Raw genomic sequence first — 22,480 nt, 5'->3', positions numbered from 1 at the left:
CTAAGCAGGAGGACCTGCTCCTTTTTTTTTTTTTCTTTTTTTTTTTTTTTACTAAACATTATTGTTGATTTGTCTGGTGTCATTCTTTGTCTTCCTATATGCAGATGAAACCATTACCATCATTGCAGATTCAGAGTCCTAATGTCCAAAATTTCAGATGTTTCCTCTGCTTTAAAAATTAAATTAACTGAAAACGTGTGTATTACAAACCCATAGATATCATAACAGTAGAATGTAGGATCAAATTCCCTTTTTCATAAATTATCCCTATATATTCTAGTGTGCTTGTTAATTGGTCGCTTTATTCCTGGTTGTTTTTGGATCAACTATATTAGTCTGTTAATGTGATACATTGCTTTCCATCTGTTTTTCTATAGACTCTCCGGAGCTGGTCACCACCACAGCAGCACATCTGTTCACAGCCATCACAACTTTTCAGTCACCATGGAGCTAGACTTTGGACATTTCGACGAGCGGGACAAGTCCTCCCGTACCCCGCGTGGGGGCCGCATGAATGGACTCCCCAGCCCGACCCACAGTGCCCACTGCAGCTTCTACCGCACTCGCACTCTGCAGGCCCTCTCCAACGAGAAGAAGGCCAAGAAGGTGCGCTTCTACCGCAACGGAGACCGCTACTTCAAGGGCATCGTGTACGCCATTGCCAACGATCGATTTCGCACCTTTGACGCACTGCTGGCCGATCTCACGCGCGCACTCTCTGACCACATCAACCTACCACAGGGTGTCCGCTACCTCTTCACCATTGATGGCTTAAACAAGATCACAGCCTTGGACGAGCTAGAGGAAGGTGAGCATTTTTATAAGGACTTATCCTCTTTCTTTCTTTCCCATTAGGGCTGCTGTAGTAAGATATAATTGACATGTCAAGGGCCACCATGTGAAAGGATGATCTGTAGTTTCTGTGCTGAGAAGATTTAGAAGAGTAACATTTCCAGCTCTGAGATTAGAAGTCTTATCTTTTTCTAGTCTAGACTCCTGTAATCTCTTCATACTATGATGATGTATGGACGTCTAATCTGAAGGGTTGCTTTGAGCATGGTCCACTTCTCCAGACTGTTTGCACACCTCACATAAAATAAGTTGTTTTTACATTAAACGGAAATTTTGTCTGACTTTGTTGCAAAGTAGTCTGTAGTCTGATGCAAATGTGAGGACATTTTAAAAAATATATATCTTCCCCTATTTTAGGTAAACGGCCACATTTCCAACAAACAACAACCTGTTACTCCTATTAAAACTGTATATCATGGGTCTGCCTCAGATGTCTTGAACCTGCTTATGAAGCTTTTAGCAGTCCCTCTATCTAGGTCTTAAGGGGTCCACAAAGTTTTACACTGGGCTCTAGAGTCAGCTCCCCACAGCTCAGCGTTTGTTTTTACTGTCAAACGTCTTGATGAGCATCCATTGACCCTATTAGTTTTCCTTTAATAGTGTGCTGATTCAGCAATCAAGGTGTTTTGCATAACGACTTTTCACACACTTCTGATTATTGTGTTTTTCGTCAGATGGATGGGGTTGTATAAATGATAGACAGCTTCAGGAGCAGCTTGTTGGCATCAGGAGAAGAGATTTACGGGCTTGCAGATTCAAGTTGTAAACGTCGCCGAAGATGATTTGGAATCCTTTTTGGTACATTAATAAAGTCTTCGCTTGGCACCAGACTAGGTGGAATTGACCTGATTGAGGAAATACATTTTCCATTAGGCTGGATGAAGAGACGTACAGCGTTTACTCGATAATCGGATGGGGGCGTTTTGAAGAAGCAGTAAGACGGGGAAATATTACAAAAGTAAAAGTTTGTAGCATTGATGCTGAAGTTGTTTTGACCTAACTGTTGGCCCCGTTCCATTTTCTGTCAGGGATTACTTCATGAGATTCTTCTGAAGAAGGGAGACAAGAAGTGAAGACTGTTAACTGGGGCCAATGCTAGTAGATAAACTGCAGTTTAATTTGTTTAAATTAGATGATCATCCCTGCTTCTTGAGCTGCTTAGAAAAGATAGGTGTGTGTGTGTGTGTGTGTGTGTGTGTGTGGTGGGTGCAGTAAAGGGGGCAGCACAGTGGGTGGTGGGAGGCATTTCATTGTGCTTCCTCTTGTGGGATCTAATTAATTGCTCAATCTCCTCAGCACTGTGTAATCCTGTTTTGTGCCTTTTTGTCTGAGCTGTAATTTCCCCACTTTTAGTCAAATTGTTGCCTTCCGGATTCCCCCTTTTTGTTAAAATATTCTCCCTGTCTGTGCAAGCCAAGCACATTGTGCTAATAAGACCGGAGGTTGATACTGACTATTTAAATTGACGATTAAATAGACAATTGGAAGGAAGATAGGACAGTCTAGTAAAATAATGTTTGCCATGAGGATGTACATTTTTTTTTTCATCAAATGGGAAAACAATTCTTAGTCCTTTTTTATGACTAAAATCCCCCTTAAAGTCCAACAAGGAGGTCAGTCAGTCTTACAACAGGGCTCTACCTGCTCTACCTTGAAGGACAGTTGTTTTAATGTAAGCCAAGCCGAGTAATACATGATTTAAACTCATAACACAATTAATATTTAATATGCGAACATGTATCTGGACTGTTTAGCTATTACTGTCGTGTGTGCTGTAAAGCAGGTAATGCTGGACTGTGCTGTAGTCTAATGGTAAAACCATGTAGTTAGTTGGTATTTAAACATCCAGACATCGGCGTTTAGATTATGGGAATGCTAAAATCAAATGTAGCATTTGGAAATACTTAATGGTAACATGTCTCATGAAAATATCAGGTTTCGCAACGCATGGCTGTGAACAGTTTTTTATTCTCAAAACTTATGTAAACTAAACTGCAACCATCTACAATGTGCTACTTACACCAGAAAAAGTGAATGGACTTTAATTTATGACATTAGATCGATGCGAGATGAAATCAAGATGATGATAATCTGACTCCTTTTAGATTCAATTGTTGCTTAGTGGGCACCTCTGGGACACTCGGGTGTCAAAACTGAATTATGTTAACAGACACACTAACCCAATTCTTCTTTGCCGTCACAGGGGAAAGCTATGTTTGTGCATCAGAGAACTTGTACAAGAAGGTTGACTACACAAAGAACGTCAACCCCAACTGGTCCGTGAACGTGAAGGCCTCGGCGAGCCAGAAGAACATGCAGTCCTTGGCTGCCAAGCTGGCCGGCGAGAACAGAGAGGGCAAGGACTTTGTTCGACCCAAGCTAGTGACGGTGATGCGCAGCGGTGTGAAGCCACGCAAGGCTGTGCGTGTCCTGCTCAATAAGAAGACGGCACACTCCTTTGAGCAGGTGCTCACCGACATCACAGAGGCCATTAAGCTTGAGAGTGGCGTGGTCAAGAGGATCTACACATTGGACGGCAAGCAGGTATGAACTTAAGTTAATTGTTAGTTAAGTTGCTTTATTAGTCTATTAACACATACAGACGTACACAAGACAGATGTACACAAAGTACTCTCAAACAAGGCTATATATAAATATATTGCAATTTGCCATTGCCTGGCTTCAATCTTGCTCTCAGGTGGACATTTGCATGTGTATTACGTTATGAGAAACTCTAACCTCAAACATCCAGGTGTACCAAGTTGCTAACGGCCTGTTTTGTCTGCATTTGTTTACTGGATAGGAGGCTCTGTTCTAAGAGTAACTGGAATAAAAGAGGTACATTACAGTATGTAAGGAAAGCCACATCATAGGAAAATGTGTGGTCGGCTTGTAGAAAGTTCATCATTCATGCATCCAAACACAGATGGGTATCGGGATCAAAGATGAGCAGGAAATGAAATGATTTGCTTGGAAATGCAAAAAGATACGCATGTCATTGTCCTCCACTATACCACTCAGTCAGTGATGACTCGACAGGTTCATGAGAACCCGGAGCATCCATGAGAACAACCTGTACCTACACAATGACCTTTATTGTCTGCAGTCTTTTGAGGCCGAGGCAACATACTCCTATCTTGTGGGTTCAGGTCATTAATATCCTGTCCACTGACCTTTTGTTGTGGAGTGAGTTCTCAGGTCATGGGTATTTCCGAGTGGTTCTGTCATTGAAAAGCTCAAAATTCCTTGGAAGTCCTCACCTTTCCCGTGTATGCTGGTGTACAAAGGACCAAGCCCTGTATTGTAGTGTTTGATCATTTTGTCCCCCATTGTCACTCTTTGTCTAATGATGCATGTTTGTTTTTTAGCATAAATCTAAAAGAACCTTTTATGTTAATATGTGATTGTAGCTAATGTTAACTAGGACACTGAACTTGTAAATTCTCTACTCTGGCATTATCTACTCTACTCTGGCAACAAGAAGGTGATCATTGCAAGGAACTTAGCGCATTACAGCCAAGATTTATTGATTATGAAAACGAATGCAAGGAGAAATCAAGTTAGAAAGTTTTAGGTAGAATATACAGTATCTCACTTTTGTTGCCAGCAGTTTAGACATTAATGGCTGTGTCGAGTTATTTTTAGGGAACAGTCAATTTACACTGTTATACTAGCTGTACACTGACTATTTCACATTGTATCAAAGTGTAATTTCTTGTGTGTGGGGTGTACTCACTTTTGTGAGATACTATAGCTATTTTTGTTTAGTTGTCTTGCTGAGATACATCTGGGGTAGGGGTTTAAAACATTTTTGGGGAAAATGATCAGACTACCAGTCATCCGGCAGTCCTAGACACGTTAATGTATCACACTGGCACATCTGGAATCCCATTTTTGAGATGCTGCTTTAGTTGCATGTTGAGTTTTCAAAATGCCGGTTTGTTTCATACAACAGAAGCCACGGAAAAAAAGTGCAATGTGTCCTTTAGTAACCTTGACTGTTCTGTGGTGCTCAGTTAAGGAACCCCTAGGCCAAACAGAATGTGAGCCCTGCAATCCCCTCGGTGCAGAAAAAACATTTAGTTTCCACTAGCTGGCTATGGACAGAAGGTCTCTGCATTGACAAGTTCTGCATTTTTTTTTATAACATTCCTCAATATGAGATGAAATGTATAGTGGCCCTTGAATCAAAAATAAATAAGTATTAACACACTTTAGCCTGAAAGAATGGCATCAGACACATTTTCAACCACAGGAAACGCTGAAACACACATCCTAAAATCAATAAAAATTATGGCTGCATGACACCTGCTAAATTTAAGAAAATGCAGCTACAGGCATTGCATTTGTTAAGGCAAGCACATTTCACATTTAGCCATTTCTTGTGACACTACATACATAGTGTGCTTGGCAACTTTGCATGCTAGCTAATGTTAAAAATAAAGTAAATGTAAAGCCAACCAATTCAAAGTATTGAATGAAAAGCTCATGCAAGGCTTAAGCTAATCTTAGAATCCATGTTAGGCAAACAACATACTTTAACTTTGCCTAAAAGTCACTCCCTGGGGAAGACTATTGTCTTAACACTTTGGATAAGCTAAAAGGTGGTCTGTTTTATTCATGTTCATGCTGCATTGAAGCAGTGTTGAGGGACAACCACAGTCACCCACCTGAAAGACTGAGATGGACCCTCCACAAAATCATTTATATCAAGGTGCAGCTACTTTATTAAGTAAAAACCAAAAGATATTGTATTATGAATAGTGACAAAATTGTACTGGCCTTTTTAACAATACAAACATCAAACAATCAAGATGAAATGTATCTTGTGGATGGATGCAGGACAGGTGCTGATCTGTCTTCGCTCTTCAATCATTTAAAAACACCTCACACCTGTGACTTCTTGCGCTTCTCAAGTTTCTGCGCTAATGTGAATCACGGTTAATTAACAGAGGCAGGGATGTGGAGCAGGCGTGGAAGCGTGTGTGCCTACGAACACTTGACATCTGTTTCTCAGTCCCGTCTTTGATACTTTTAAATGTACGCTAATTCTCCTGCGGGGACCCTTTTCTTTCCTGTATTATTCATTACAGATGGACTGGGGATCGTGCCCTGCTGAGCTCCTTCAGTTGTTGTCCCTATACAGTTTTTTTTTAAATTCTTTTTCTCTGTTTTAATAAGGCCTAAATCGCATGTGGCTTGGAGGAGGGGATGTGTGCTGAAATGATAGATGGGGGAATTTGATTTTAATGCTCTCTCCCAGAGGTGCAGTCTGGCTGCTCCGGGCCTTGCTGGTCTTTTCTACTGAAACACTTGCTTAGATGTTTAAATACTGCCATCAACTACTTGAATATGGCTGTTATTTTTACGTTTTAGCTTTTTTTTTTATCTGTGTGGTTGGGTTGTGGTTAAACTTGGTTCCTCTTCTTCATCCGGTATTGAGAACTAAATAATTATTTCACCATACATATTTAATGACGAGGGATTCACTGTCCACCACATGGTAACGATCCCAATCTGGGCCTATTGATTCAGTTGTCATCGCTCTAGATATGGATTAATTATTATCATGATGAGTGTCTTGTCTGTTCTCGGACTCGTGCCGGGGGGGGGGGATCCAGCTTGATTGGAATGCGCAAAACATGTCTTTTGTGTGCAGCGGTGGCACACTGCAGCTGCTCTGTGGTGGAGGTGATATGGTAGAAGCAATATTGATGCAGTGCCCGCCCGCCCCTCCCTGACTCTGCGCCGATTCCTCCTCCTTCCCATTCCATTGCGATAGCTGCTGGGACCGGTTGCTAGGAGACCACATCCCAGGCACAAAGAGAGCCCAGCTGGTGTGGACTGGTCTGTCAGATACCACATCCTGTAGTGGGTGTGAGTTTACTATCAATGCATTGCCTTTGGCTTAACAATCCCCATGTCATGTTTATTTTATTTTATAACCTGTCGGCCTATAGTCCATTTTTCCAACTTACACCTAATTATTGGATGGAATAGTGTGTGCATGTATAGTTTTCAAAGGATCTGTTTTTCAGATGAAAAGATTATTCAGATTTTTCTTGTTTTGTAAGATTTTGTTAAAGCTGACGTTCAGTCCTGATTTTTCCTCGTTCATGAATTGATTTGCAGACTCTAAAGACAGCTTGCCCTCCTCTCTTTTTGTCAGTGTTTGGTGAATAAATTCAGTCCCATTTCCCCCTCAAATGCTTGTGCTTTTCACTTCAATCGGAAAGGGTGGGGCCGGTAGATTCAGGAGTAATTTTCCATTCTCAGAGCAAATTAGGATCATTTAGTTTTTTTTGCAGATGGGTAATGATTATTCCCTGTGCCTATTAGGTGGGGAAAAAAGCACAAGTCTTGCCCTCACTGTGTCTAAAGGCTACAACAAATGAGACTTTATTAAATGTCCGGCAGCCATTTTGTATTCACTCCTTTTTTTGATAGAGGTGTCTGCGTAGGAGAACAGTTCTGCATTGCATTTAAGATCCAGTGCCTGTTCGTCTGAATTACACTTTGGGAAGAGTTTTTTTTCTAATGTAAGCCTAATCCAAATGTCAATTGTGAAATGTGTTGAAGGAAAGTTGTGTTGCTATACGATTTGTCCTCATTGTCCTGACGTGTTTGCAGCATTGCAGAGGGTTATTTTACAGATATGAGTGCCTATTATTCAGAACCGCGTTTTCATTTACGTCCTCTTTAAAAAAGAAACCCTGATTTGTCAACCAGGAGCCACGAGAGAAAAGATATAGATGCTTGAGGCACGCTTGAGGCACAAGGTCACACTGAGAACAAAAGATTCCCGTTTCCTTTTTTAAAAGTGAAAAGCTTGCGGTAAGAAATTATTCACTGAATAAGATATGGATACAGGCATAGGTTTAGGGCTTTTTAACGACTAAAAGACATCCAGTAATGGGGAAGAAAAGCCTGCTTTTCTCTGGTTATCAGTGCCCTTGCAGTCTGCCCGCTCTTTGCCATGCTGCGGAGGCAGTTGTCATGGCAATAAGCTCCATGGTGAGGGATTCAGTTTGTGACAATGGCTCTAATACGCTGAGTGTGCGCTTTACATTGGGTCTTACCTGTCTCTCATCCTTCAACTCAGCTTATTCCAGAACCGGTTACACGCACACCCCCACACACGCACCCCCACACACAGACAGTGTTAAACATAGGCAGACACTCAGGCTGCTGACAGAGGGGCGTGGTCCCCCATGATGAAGCATCTCAAGCAAGCACAGAAGCCAGCATGTATCTGTGTCTGTGCCTAAATCCCCTCACAACCCCCTTCCCTGTTCCTACCAGAGCACCACATCAACAAGTGAGCATGACCTGGGGGAGAAGAAGAGGAAGCACAATTTAATAATGCTAAGGCCACATCAGTCAGCCAAATGGAAAGCCAGCTTCCTCAGGGTTGGGGTGGGTGGGGGGGTTAAAACAACACCAGGCACCAGCTGCTCCCCATGACAGTGCAGATATGGCTGCTTAACTGGCTCATCTGTGCTCCACATGCATCCGGAGGCACCTACAGTAGCAAACAGGCACTGTGCCGGTTCACAGAGTTCACGGACAGGTCAGACAGGCGACTGGCCATAAAGATCAATGTTAGAGTGGGACATATCACTGCTAACCAGAGAACTGATGCTCAAATAATATTTTTCTTTTTATATTTTCCTTTACTGGATTTGACTTATTTGTCAACTGAGGCTAGAAAAGCAGGGTGCCACCACTTCCCTGCGTGTTTTTTAAACGTAATGATTGCTTTTTAGAATTTGTATTGTCTGTGAAAACCTCCAAGTTGAAATGGACAAAATGGAGACCCTGTGTGTATTTTGGAGGAATATTCCACTCACTGCAGAGGCGCTGATATTGATCAGGTCTGTGTGCCTACGGTGATCGAAATGGTGTGGGAGTTTTCCCCATGGGTTGCAGGGCAAGGTCTTTACTGGCTCTTTTACAGCCTTTTATCATTTGTATTCCTCGTTTTTCTCTTGTATAGCTCAGTAATCCTGAGACTACATTTCATGGAATCTAACATTTGATTTTGACCTTTAAAAAAAAAAAAACAAAAAAAAAAAACACCTTTCTTAATCTGTGAGTCATCTCGCCTAATGTAAAGAAAATTCCGGACTGTGCACCCGGTCGAAATTTATTTCAAAACTTATTTATTCTGTTTCCAGAATTAAGAACTGATCTGAGTTCCCTATTATGGTGTCTTTCAAAGAAATTGTTAGTACAATCGTTTGTATTTGATTCTACTTAGTGGCCATTTGCTGACTCACTAACGCCAGTGGTAAGCCATTTACTGTTTGTATAAGTCTTGATAAGATGAGCCACCCAGGGCATTACGGGGAGGGAAAGCATGCGTAATGCAACATTGATCAATTAACATGGCTGTGCAGTCAGAGATTAGACAGATACTGAATCAGGGGAATGATCAGCTGTTCGTTCATCTCTCTAACAGTGCTGCTGAAGGGATTAGCTGAAGTCAAGACGACCAGGAAGACAAAAGATGCGTGGGCTTTATTTGTAGATGTTTTCTGCTGCTTCAAATAGGAGCTGTGGCAAGGAACTGTTGGACCAAATTTGGAAAATGTTAAGGCTGATAACGCATAAAAAGATTTTTCAAAATTAAATATATCATACCACCATATATTGGACAGAAAACGTTGAGGCCCTGCTCAGCCCAGATAATGAGTGTTATTTTTTTTAAAGAGTGGTTGTTACTCTACATGGTGTAACAACAAGAGTTTTACAGAGAAATAATGGATGACTGTCACTTCACCTACCTTATTTATGAATGCCTTAATGTTGTATGACACTGGACAAAAAATCGGTATCATATGGTGAATTTATGATATTAACATTCCTAGAGGTTATGCTGTATGAAGGGTTGGATTGTGGTGTCCCACATAGCTTGTCAATTTCCCTTTTTTTTTTTTGAATAGTGAAACATCTAAAGTCACGACTGATTCTAAAAAGTTCTGTTTCGTAGAACAAATACTCAAACTATTAACCATTAACTTAGACGAACAAGAGAGACATTTCACTACGTTGTGTGGGCCACTCACTCCATACCAGGAAGTTCAGAATTTCAGAGTGATCAATTTCTATATTCAACACTTGACTGTCATGACCTACCTACCATTGGCTGGATTTGGGCTAAATGAACTCTGAATAATTCAGTTGTTGTAGTTGGTGGGTCACTGTGTAGCTGTTGGTGGATTGTTTTTTTTGTTTGTTTTTTTGGGGGGGGTGGGAGGGTCATGTGGTCCTGACAGCTGGTGAGGCAGAGATTAGGGATGGGCTTGATGGGACAGAGGGTGGTGGGCACCTGGAGTCTGAAAGAAGCCAGTTTTCCAGTAAACCCTGCCCGCCTCCCTCCAATAATAACTGAAATACATGGAAAAATACATTATACACGGACCATGACGTGTGCAGCATGTAAATAAGCAACATGTCAGAGCTTTCTGTAATCTTAAAGTTGAATGTCACACTGTGGTTCTCCTGGATTCTGCTTGACCTTTTCAAAATTGGAGGATGCTTCCTAACCGTGTGTGTGTGTGTGTGTGTGTGTGTGTGTGTGTGTGTGTGTGTGTGTGTGTGTGTGTGTGTGTGTGTGTGTGTGTGTGTGTGTGTGTGTGTGTGTGTGTGTTCCCTGCCTGCCTGCCCTTTTCTTCACTGCAGCCAGGTTTCAAAGGCCCTCTGAATGCAATCGGATGATATGTAAAATGTCGAAGCAGAGCAGCATGTCTTATCAAGTATAAACTGGCTAAATTCACTGTCGGTTTTACTATTAAACAATTGGTAGTCCATACCATGTACGAGGATTTTTAATCATCACAAGGTTGTGCACATGCAGAGTCAGGCCAGGTTGGGTAGGATTGTTGGGAGTGATGTGGGACATTTGACACACTATGTCCATCAATTATTTGTGGGCTTAATGATGCAAAGAGGTCTGGTCAAGGATCTGCACTGTAACTATCCAGATAATGGGGATCTTAAGTGACCCCTGTAGTGAATTGGATTAATAGGATTGCTTGGAAGGATTCAATGTTTTTTTAAAGGACTTTTAAGGATGATGGGTGCTTTCTGAAACATGAGGTCAAACCCAGGTTATGTCGGAGAATGTTTCTAATTGCCTCTGAGACTATATGGCTAGATTTTGGATTTATCTTGCAATCTATTAGTTCAAGAGCTATGCCAAGTAGCTGGGAAAATTATCTCTAAGACTTTTTTAGTTGTTGTGGAAGATTGGACGCTGGAGACATCTAATCCGCAGTGTCATTCACTGTGCAAGCTATTTTTCTCCCGTTTCAGTGCCAGTTACGAGAGAGCGTAGAAAAGTATGGGTTTCAAAGCCAACATTGAGCTCATTTCCTTTGCAAAAATTCCCTATTTCCATTCCTTCTCAATGCATACATGCTTTCTTCATCGTTGTTTTTGAGCTATTTATATTGAGTCCCCCCTCATGTCGGCGTGTAGACGTATTGACTCATGAAATAAACTAGTGATGAGAGGACACAGTGTTCATTTCAACTGGAGGTTCTATTCATAGAGATTATGGTAGCAGTCTGTTGGAGATAAATGCATTATCCCTTTAATCAGCTTTCTTCTTAATGCTATTAAACACAAACTATCCTCTACCCTCCATCCCCATTCAAGGCCATTTTCATTTCTTCCCCTGCACACACTGGCCTTGGGGGGGTAAAAGAGCATTTCCTAACGCTTCCATCTTATGACTGACTGTCAAGATGCCCTTGTTGCACAAAACAGTTTAACCTAATGAAAGTATCTAATCTCTGGACAATTAACAAAGAAGAATACCTCCAATCGCAGCCTGTAAATTAGCCCTGGTTGAAAACCCAATTAGATTTTGATCCCTGGAGTCAAAGTACCTTGGCTCTGCCAGGGCCAGAGCCTATATCCAGGGAATCTTGTGGGTTACAGAGAAGGTACAGCTGTTGGATGCCTCGCCAGCCAGTCACCACCACACACTCTAAGCTTGTCTAGCAGGACAGAGAATCACCATGGCAGCTGCTTGGGTGGGGTATTCCCAAATTATCTGCAGCGCCCATAGTTTGGATGCATATCACAAAGGAAACCATGATGCATCTTGGCTATCTGGCAAAGGTCCCAACACAAGGCAAATCGTTCAGTCCAGCAGAGGGGCCTGAGTCAACCAGAGTCTTGTGTTTTTAGAATATTTGCCCCAAAATGATCCCTGTGTTTTTAAAGACAGTGAGTCCTCCTCTGTGGTTGGATTGGTTCATGTCTTGATCCAATAATTCAAGTGAGGGAGAACAGATTGAAGTTATTAAAAAGGCTTTGTAGCAAAACATCTCAATCTGCAACAGAAGAAAGAAGACGACCAAGGGGAAGCACCTCTCTTAACTTGAATGTGTTTTTAATGGGCGTGCCCGAGCTGGTTAACGGGGCCTGTATAATGGAGAGCAGAGGAGCAGGTGTGGCCAACAGACATCTGTCCACTCAAGCCATATTTTGTCAACAGCTGCTATAGAGTGAAAAGACCCTGGGGAAGGAAGTTGAATCATTTAGACACTACAGAAAAGGTGTAAAATTATACTCTGTTTTGACTATGTGTGTGTTACATTCACCCTATGTTGCTGAAGGCATGTTAACAGTAACAGGGTACTACTACCTGAAGCGGACTAAAAACCCTTAGGCTAGCAGATATTGAAGACCTTACTTATTAACACACAATCTTATGTGGCTGAATACAGAGTAAAACAAAATAAGCATTTAACCGGCAATTTCCATTTCAATCATCAAATCTGTGATGATACCATCCATTCATAGCACTCCCTCTGCACAGCTATTAGCAATGCTTCATTAAACTGGAAAAGCTTGTATTTTCTTAATTAGTCCTTCAATGGCATTTCAAATACGATGTATAAGATTAACAGGAAATACAAGCGGAGCATCTTCCTTAACAGTTGCATAGTCTTGAGTTCTGTAACTATCAGTAAGTGCATTACATCCATTGATAAGCATGTTTAGCCAATGCTGTGGCGGCGGGCCTTTAGTGATGACATTGCTGATCTGTAACTCGCTCCACAACTTGAGGGCTGCACTGAAGTATCTCAAATACTATTGGATGCATTGCTATCAAAGTCTAAAGACAATCATGATTCCAAGAGGTAAATCCAAATGACACTGATTCCCTGGTGTTTACCCTAGCACTACCATGATATTCATATAGTTTTTTACTGAAATGTCTCAATGTTTGGGTAGATTGCTGTGAAATTTGGTACATATGTTCATGTTCGCCTCAGGACCAATTATGTTATGTGATCATTTAATCAAAATAATTTTTTTAATTTGGTGAACATTCATTTAGCACTATTTTCACAATTTAAATTATTTGTCCAAAAATGTGGTTCATTAATTAACACCTTTTTACTTAAATAGCCTCAGCTGTACTTTACATGTTGTGCTTAATAGCAAAGGTTAGCATGCTGAGGCCTAAAACTTATATTGTAATCATTTAATACTTGCTTAGCTTCAACATGTTAGCATGAGTCAATGTTAAAGCGCTGATGTTAGCATTTAACTCAAAGCCCTGCGTCTTATGAATGCAGTTGAGACATGTATAATATTCCTGTTGTTTAATGGTTTCATGTTTTGTCTTGTTGCATCACAGGTTACCTGCCTTCAAGATTTCTTTGGAGACGACGATGTCTTCATCGCATGTGGACCGGAGAAATTCCGCTACGCCCAGGATGACTTCTCACTGGACGATAACGGTGAGCATGACCGCAGCAGTCTGGATTTGACATCTTAGTTATGGAATAAGTATATACACCAGTCCACTAGCTGTACAATAAAGGTACATACAGCATATGATTGTGTTAGACCTGATGATGGTTAACTTTTTAAGCTTTGTGCAGTATTATTGTAAAACAATTGTAAGCATACACTGAGCTGTATCATAATCATGCAGAAATAGCGATCTAAAGACTGTAAAACATTACAGCTGTAAGAATGATTGAAATGTCTATACAACCTTTTTTAAATGATCCATATAAAGACACTCTACAGAGGGCGTTTTGAACTGTTTGTGCAATTTGATTTAAATAGTTCATAACATTATACTGTATGTATAACAGCCATTAGTGGAAGGCATCCAATGTGGAATTTTATATATTTTACAGATCTGGCTCAGGCTTTTCAGTGTCGCTGTATGTGTAAACTGCACAGCAAGTGAAACGAATATATTGATGTTTTCTATGCATGTGTCATGAGATTTGAATTAATGCAGTCGCAGATGATTTAATTTTTAACAATATTATCAACCGTTCTCATAGAGTAGGAGTTATAGCTTGTATAGTGGTATTGAATATACCAGTCTCCTTTTTAGGGGAATCCTTGTCTTGTGTGTATTAACACACAAAACTATGGGCTTGTTTAAATTTGAGAAGAAAATTCTGTATCTTAGGAGGGAGGCCAAGGAAGAGAGGGAGTCAAACTGAGAAGTCCGTTATCTTTAGCCGGCAGCAGGGATATAGGAAAAAGAAGTGAAGAAGAGCAGCCATTAATCTGTCCTGTGACAGGTTTAGGCCAGCTGATCTGCTGCTGCTGATACTGCTGAGAAGTCGAGGAGAGAGAACCTAAAAACCAATCCTCTCACACAGGGTCCGTCTGCGCCCTACAGACCTGGAAAATCCCCTATTTTTAACAACCCACTTCTACCCAAAGTCTCCTCCACTGAACATCTAGTAGCTGATACACGTCGTTTAATCTCAGCATGGTACTGCTACAAGGCAGATTCATCATTATGCTCCCTTCATATCCTGTCTCTTCCCCATTTCAAATCTTGGCAGGATGGGAGATGCCAGTCACATTTATAATGATCTGGGTCCTTTTGCGTTTCCGCGTACAGCTCCCCCCATGGAGCCAAAGCTAAATAGTTTCATTCGGTCTCTTTAATAACCCTCGAGCTATACTATGTAAAATGGCGGAGAGGCTCGGCCATCCAGACATCAGTGAATTTGGCCCCAGTGGGCTAGAGGAAGAGAGATAACCCAGTCTGTCTGTGATGCATCACATGGACATTACAACAACAAACTGAACACTCTGGAGGATTTTATGGTCAAATCCTAATGTCTTGTTAGGCAATTCGTCCTAAAGATTATGGATAATAGTAACCTCTGTGTTTTCAAGGTGATATGATTATATTCGAGACACATATTGGGAAATGTTCCTTGTATGCTTTTCCCTTCCGTCTCATAAATGTTTCTCTTTTCTCCTATTCGCATGGTTAATGCTTTTTAGGCTTTGTTTGCCATTTACAAAAATAGACTTAAATCCCCTGTGGTTATTTTTCCACCCTCCTTTCCTTCAATACAACACTATATAGATGGAAGTGCAGACAGAAAAGGAGCGCACATGTACCTTCAGCTCTGCGTAAGCAGCAACAACCTCACTTGAAGCTGGGAGGGATTCTGTGTGTATTTTCGGAGGCGATTTGTAGACCATTGAGTAGTCTCGACAAGCTGCCACTCTGCACCACTGTCAAAGGCATGGTGGCACTGGCACACCTTAAAAAAAACAATAGTGTGCGGATGTCTGTATCCAGTAGTGTGTGAAGGTTAGAGATAGACATGGTGGGTTCCCAGGAGACGGAGGGAGGACAGATAGTATAATTAGCATCAAAAGTGGAAGGAGGGAGCGAGCGAGAGAGAGAGAGAGGGAGGGAGAGACTGACAGTACAAACAGAGGGGGAGATGCAGAGGGAGGAGTAGCCATGTCTGGAGTCTGTCTACCCCGATTAATAGAGTGGCCCAGAATCTACAGCAGACAGTTCTACATGACATATTAAAGCACGCACTGCTAAACATTTATATCAATTCACAAGCAACAGATATCACTTTTGAATAATAGCCAGGAAACCCAGGGACTTTAAACATGGCATTCAAACTACTGTGTATACCGAGATTCATCTTTACTGAGGTATGATTTCTGATAATAATCGCAGATGAAAGTGAAGTCTAGAGCTCTGCCAACCTGCTGCTAAATTGTCTCGCCTCGGCTGGTTTAACACCGACGTGTTCACAAAAACAAAGGCCGGTCAATAAAATCAATTCTAGTTGACACATCAGTGCACAGTTTGGCCTTACGTTGTCCTTTCTGATAGCCCTGTGTGCTAAGAGTCTGCTGTAAATGTCTTGTCACAAGAGAGCAGGTGACACACTGCAGGGAATAAAACCTTCATCCGCGTCGTTTTTTTTTATGCTTTTCTATTTTATTCCCGTCTCCTTGTCACGCTTGTGCTGCAGGCCCACGCAAAACTGTGTTTCCATGCATTAATGTGTTAGAAAACCTACAACAGTTGGGCAGCAAAGTAACAATTTATCAGTCAGTTAAAGCCATTTATTACTTTATTTGAACAAATTGATTTGAGTTTGCTAATTTAGTTAGATGCATACAAATGCAACTAAATTCTAAGAAAATTAAAGCTAGCAACAAAGTGCAAGGATATGCAAGTGGAGTTAATTAAAATAAATAAATAAAAGGGCTGTGATCAGGCCAATATGGTTGTTGCCTCACTGTCTCGTTGTATGACATTTAATTTCTATAAATCATTAAGTCAAATCAACATGCAGAAATGAACAAGAATTTATTCAGAAAAGTATGCATCCAACAGAGTCAGAATCAATATGTGAAAGGTCAGTTTATTCAAATTACTACCAAAAAATATTTAAAAAAAAAATCGTACTGTGAACAGAACATGAACACATTCCGCTCAAGTGGAAAAAGGACAGTTTCCAACTCTCTTTGTGCTCTTTTCCACAGAATGCAGGGTGATGAAGACGGCCAAAGGTCAACACGGGTCAAAGAGTCCTGGTCCCATCAGGCGCAGGATGTCCCCTGCTGAATCGAGTAAGCGCATTATTATCTCACCTTCACCATAACGCTTCCTGTGAAAAGTAAACGACCACACCTTGTTCTTTTAAATTCAAACAAAGAGAGCTCTCTTGCTGGAAATTGACTCTAACATAACATACAACATGACCACATTGATAAAGTGAACACAGCTCCTGGGGTTGTGTTGTAAAATACTTAATCCTAAATGCATATAGTGGTGCTGGTCAGTAGCTGACCTCAACCTTTGACCGTATTCTGAAGCCAATGGCAAGGCAAGTTTATTTATAAAGCACATTTCGGACACAAGGCCATTCAAGGTGCTTTACAGATGCAAAAACAAAAACACATCAAGAATAGAGCACACATTAAAAAAATACATAAAAAAAAAGCGAATGAGAAACATGAATATAAAGCTCTTTTTAGGATCAATATTTTATGATGGACGGCTCAAAATACGTGTGTATATGAATATTCAGCCGGCTCCCAACTAGCATATATAAATGCTAAAAAAATGTTTTTTATTTTGTTCAACTATAATCTACATTTTGTGGTCTGGAATTAAAAATAGAAAATGAATAAAAGGCATAGAAAGAGTTAAACTGTCCTGGCTCTTTTCTGTTGTCTGGTTGTGCCTTGAGAGCAGGAGTCAGTTGGCTGCCGGGAGGTCCAAACAACATCAGCTCCTTAATCTGACTACAACACCCCATAAAAAAGCCTCTTAATACTTGAAATCGGGGACAGTAAAAATCCAGCCTTTGTTTTTTTTATATAAATCCTAGATCTGGTGGGATTTAGTATAATTATGCAGATTCCTTGGAAAAAAAATAAAACATGAATAAAACATGAAAAGTAAACAAAGACGGTGTGCACAGCTTTCGGGTGTTTGTTTGCATTTTTAACATTTTAACTATATCCAGGAGGCAGTGGGACACAATGGAGACACTGGTGGTGCCTGCTCATGCTTGAATCTTTTTTGTGAACAGCAGATTTTAACACTGAAAACAGTGCTGTACCTGCTGAGTTTATGCAGCTGCACCGCTAGTTGGCTTAACAGTTGGTGCTATCTTATCGGGTGCAGGCATGACAGAAAGGCTATGAACACAGGAAAAATAAATTGACACAATGTTATACATGTGGCTGTGTGGTAGCAGCAGGTATTCCACAGTTTATGGTTAAGTCCTTCAGTGGTCTTGAATATTTTATTGATGGCTAATGGGGGACGCCTGGCCTTTAAGACGGGCAGGTGGTAGGCCCTCACGCTGGGGAAACACAAACTGTTGAGCATTAACCGTCTCTATACCTGAGAGGTCAGCGGGGTGATAATGGGGTCAAAGCAGAGGAACTGTATGTGACTTGTCTCTGTTAAGTGGGATTAGCACTGGTCAATAATGCTGATGAGACACTGCAGGTGAACGGGGATATATATTTTACTTTCAATTACACACTTAACATATAGACAAATTCTTCTGTAATAACCTTCAGATTTATTATGGGAAGTTTAGTTGTAAGTGCTTTAGAAGTTTGAGATTTTTGTTTCAGAGTATTGATAAAAACTAATGTTGATCATGCCCATTAAAGATGGTTGTATGGGAGAAATATACAGACGCAAACAGACAAGTAAATTAACATTTGAGTCCTTTTTTTTATACGCTCAAATGAAAGAAGACATGTTATGAAGCAAAATAGACAAAAATGTGTTGCTGGCAGTGTCTCGCCAAAAAATATCACTTATACCAGAATCTTTAGTAAAAGAACAGGGTTTCTCCTCCTTTATATTTTGGAGAACGTATGCATATTATACTAGTCATGCTGCTCTAAAATCAACAGAGCAATTATCCTGCTTACCAGAACTTTTCTCCAGCCCCTGGCGTTTAAAAAGTAACAACTTGGGTTAATGAGTTCAATGCATTCAACAGAATAAAATATGCCGTGGATACATGTCTCTGGTGCAGCTGGTTGTTTAAATAAAACTGCTGCACTCTTACTTCAGTATGTGAGTGTAGGAAGGGGGCCTGCTCGTGTTTAGATGTACAGAATTTAAAATTCCAAGGTAGTAGGACTTTTAGGTTCAAACGGCTTGTTAAGTCCAGGTCTGTTTATTCGGCTGAGTGGTTAAATGAAGCCAGTGGCATTAAGTCGGTTAACAACAACGCTTTATCCCACTTTGTGTTTACAAAAACTCATTGGCTTAAATTTACACCGGCCATCTGGCTCATAGTGCTCCGAGTTCTTTTCATCTCTTCTAGACAAAAAAACCCTCTTTTTTTTTTTTTTTTTTTTTTTTTCCTTTTTTTTTAACAACTTAAATCGTACGGCTACATCACATCGCACCGCTCTTGGACATACACACAGAGGGAATCCTAGCAACATGGCAGGGACGCGCAGCGAGTGAATAAAATGTTTAAAAATCTAAACAAACGGGAGAGCAACGAGGTCCCTCTGCGCTGTAGCCAAATGAGCCCACGGTTTAGGGCTGATTTTTTTTTCCCACCCAGAGCCAAGGAAAAGCAGTCTAGGCCTTTTCTTGTACAATTTCTAATCCACTCTACTGTTTACCTCTTTTCTCCTGTTCCCCCCTCCCTCTCTCCCTCCCTCTCTCCTTTCAGCCAACGGGACGGGCTCCAGCAGCCAGCTCTCCACCCCGATTTCCAAGCATTCCCCCACTTCCACCCCAAACAGTCCGGGCCTCAACAACAAGCAGAAGGTACCCGGACTTTCTATCCCTCTCCTGTATACCTTTCATCTTTTCTCTTTGTTTTTTTTCTCCACCCAACTGTTAAATAAACACTTGTGGTTTTGCTCCTCTGTGTTTTGTGTTTGCAGGATCTCTACTTGCCCCTATCTATGGATGATGACGATTCTGTCGGCGATTCCATGTAGACCCTCCTCCTGTGCGCATCCTGCCTCCTTTTTGGCCTGGAACATAGAAGTTTTATACCTCTGCTGCTTTCCACCTTTTGCTCACAGTGCCACCTGGAGAATCACTCTTTGTCTCTTTTTGTTTTAAGGCCTTAGCTACCAGGGCTATGACACCATTTGCTGCTTGAGAATAGCACACACTTAACGGTTAGCCTTTTTTTCCCCCATTTCTTTCTTAACACAAAATCGGTTCAAACCACCTAGCAATTACCAGTTCACTAGTGTTCGGACACACATTTTTTTTTTTTTTTTAAATGTTCAACCACTATTTCTAAAGTGCACACAGTTCACTGACCCGCAGATTTCACTTTCACAAAAGAGTTCACAAACACATTTTGTTCAAAGATGCAATCTGATTTAAATATATCAGTCACAGAATTCCAAGCAGCAAATGGGAATTTCTTTCAGGCGTGTAAGTCAGAGCTGACTCATCTCTTGTATCACTCGTATCCGTGACGTTCCTCCATGTTTCCTCCTCTGCCCTAATGTTAAAAGGTGTCGAAGCTAATGGTTCCTTTTATCAGAGGACTTCTGCTAAGACAGATAAAGTCTCTCTCTAACCCCAACTGTAAATACTGTGTATAGCCATCCATCACAACATCCCCGCCCAATGTCCATCGGCGTGCTTCCATGACTTCACTACAATGTCCGTCTAACATTTGCTTAACATGATACAGGGTGTGGTCAAAGGAAAAGAAGGACCAAAATTAATTTCCACAAGAGAGGGTGAGGATGCGTGAGATGAAGGTCATCCATTTTAAACCACAATAACAATGGAGGCCTTAAATTTGTGTATTGGCAATAAACAAAATTCATCTTGTCTAATATATAGAACAAGAAAATACAATATAAGAAAAAGCATCCCACGCAACCCCTCAGTGAAGTCTTGTTGGTGCCTCCTTTGTTTTGACCCTCCACATACAGTAGACACTAGGCTATACATGGTATATGTTTTTGCATTTTTCACAAAATGCAGTGCATGCTATTGAATGATTATGAACTTTGGGCTTGTAAAAAGCTGATTGGAAGGACCTAATGTTGGAAAACAAACAACCAAAGGAATACATATTAGGCCCCCCGAAAGGAAAAACAACTCATTTAGCACAGTTTTTTACTTGCCAAGTTGGAATCATTTCCTTTTTAGGCCAGTTTCTCACTATATAACCACAGCTAGAGGCCATGTTTTTATAGTACAATATGTGACATTCAAAGATAAATCAAGGTCTCAAAGCCAAAGTATGATTTTTAGACCCAGAATCTTTAGAAAGGGGGGAAAATATGTAACATGTAACATTCTTCAAATATTCTGGAGGAAGCCCATCTGGAGATGTATGCATGTTACTTTTAATGCATCAGAATAACGTCAAGATGCTCATCTGAGGCAATTAGTTAAATGTTGGCGCTAAACAGTAGTGGGATTTCTGATTTTGCATGGCTCAGCATAGTTCTAAGATACAGGGGAAATAATAACATAACAGTTTGTCTAAATCTATGTGTGGGTTTTAAAAGTTTTATAAAGTTTATTAATTTATATTGAGGGTACTTGTGTAGGATTTGGTTTAACTTGCTCACGGAGCTCTTAACACTAGTGCTTTCTTTAAGCCTCTGTGTGCGACTTTTTGTACGGCCATATGTCTTTTTTCTTGTGTCTTACAAATCTACTGGATAGAGTTTTCTCAGATTTCTGCATGGGAATTGAGCCTGAGAATCGCTAAATTGTATGACACTGAAGCACAAAGCAGGGAGCTACTTATTCATCCTTGCAACGGACATTTTGCCGTCTACTTGCCAGCATTGCAATGCGTGACCACAATTAATTTCTCGATTATACTAGAAAAACAATGCTACACATTTGGCATGCTTTAGATTAACGTCTATGCATTCGGATTAAAGAGCAGTTAAAAATATTTTTTTCATTAGGAATGGCCTTTTTTATACCCAAAAGCATAATATGAAATTCACCTTTAAAGTGAAATGTTCCATTGTGTTGTATGACAAGTCTGAAAGTTGTATGTCTTGGGAGTGATCCCTCTGGATGGACATGTTGAATAGCTGTTTTTTTCAGCAGCCACTAAATGCTCGACAACCATTACCATACTATCTGCTGCTGTGAGCTCCGCCATTCTCCTGCAGGGAGTGCTGTCACACCAGCACAGCCAGCTGCTAACAATATCAGCTAATTGAACAGCAGGGACAACTACTTTTACCTACCATTTTGTACAAAAATAACCCATTTGTTGTCATTTCTCTCGAACGATCAGTTCAGTATAACCTTACATGCTAATGATGTTCTCCATAATTTTATTTCTACAGCTTATAACAGCGCTACAGCTTATGAAACATTAACAAACTGTTGGTTGTCTTGTATTAACTGGCCCACCACCATGTAAGATGGATGGTGTGAATTCCTCACCTACAGTGGTGCCTTTTTTTTTTCTTTTTAGATTACTGTCTTTTGATAATAAAAGTTAACAATTGACATCGAGAGCTTGTTCTTTTTTAACAGCTGTTTTTTAAAACATTTTTAAATGTCTTGAAAGGGGAGGCTTCTCAAAACGCTTTGTTTTTCTAGAGTGACAGGACACTTTATCATGGTGTAAATACGCTCCCCTCCTGTTCTCTTTCATATGTATGCCTTTCTGATCGAATGAATGATTTTTGTCCTTTTAGTGGTATTTTGCAATGTCACAGTGGCTTGTTTCAGTGCTTCATTCAATGTATTAAACGGTATCCTTTTGCAATTAAAACGGTTGTATTTCACCTGTCTGTTCTTGAGTGTTTTATTTTTTTTATTTATATTTTATAACCGCCGCCTCTTAAGATT

The 22,480-nt window shown here is 40.6% G+C and overlaps 1 protein-coding gene across 1 annotated transcript; it reads left to right on the top strand.

The window, feature by feature from the left end:
• The first annotated feature begins 429 nt into the window (after positions 1-429).
• On the top strand, positions 430-19,698 carry LOC307261121 (neuronal migration protein doublecortin-like). Its single transcript, XM_080041580.1, has 6 exons — positions 430-808; positions 3,056-3,396; positions 13,514-13,616; positions 16,666-16,752; positions 19,344-19,441; positions 19,561-19,698. The coding sequence occupies exons 1-6, from the start codon at positions 445-447 to the stop codon at positions 19,615-19,617; spliced, it is 1,050 nt and encodes a 349-aa protein (XP_079897706.1). The 5' UTR covers positions 430-444; the 3' UTR covers positions 19,618-19,698.
• The last annotated feature ends 2,782 nt before the right edge of the window (positions 19,699-22,480 follow it).

The sequence above is a fragment of the Ammodytes marinus genome (assembly GCF_949987685.1).
Source record: "Ammodytes marinus genome assembly, chromosome: 14".
Taxonomy (NCBI): Eukaryota; Metazoa; Chordata; class Actinopteri; order Uranoscopiformes; family Ammodytidae; genus Ammodytes; species Ammodytes marinus.
The sequence above is the reverse complement of the archived record's forward strand: the minus strand, read 5'-3'. Positions and strand labels throughout refer to the sequence as shown.

Coding starts and splice junctions, on each gene's coding strand:
- LOC307261121 (XM_080041580.1), top strand. CDS start 445: ATGGAGCTAGACTTTGGACATTTCGACGAGCGGGACAAGTCCTCCCGT. Junction 809..3,055: donor CTTGGACGAGCTAGAGGAAG/GTGAGCATTTTT, acceptor TTGCCGTCACAG/GGGAAAGCTATGTTTGTGCA. Junction 3,397..13,513: donor ACACATTGGACGGCAAGCAG/GTATGAACTTAA, acceptor GTTGCATCACAG/GTTACCTGCCTTCAAGATTT.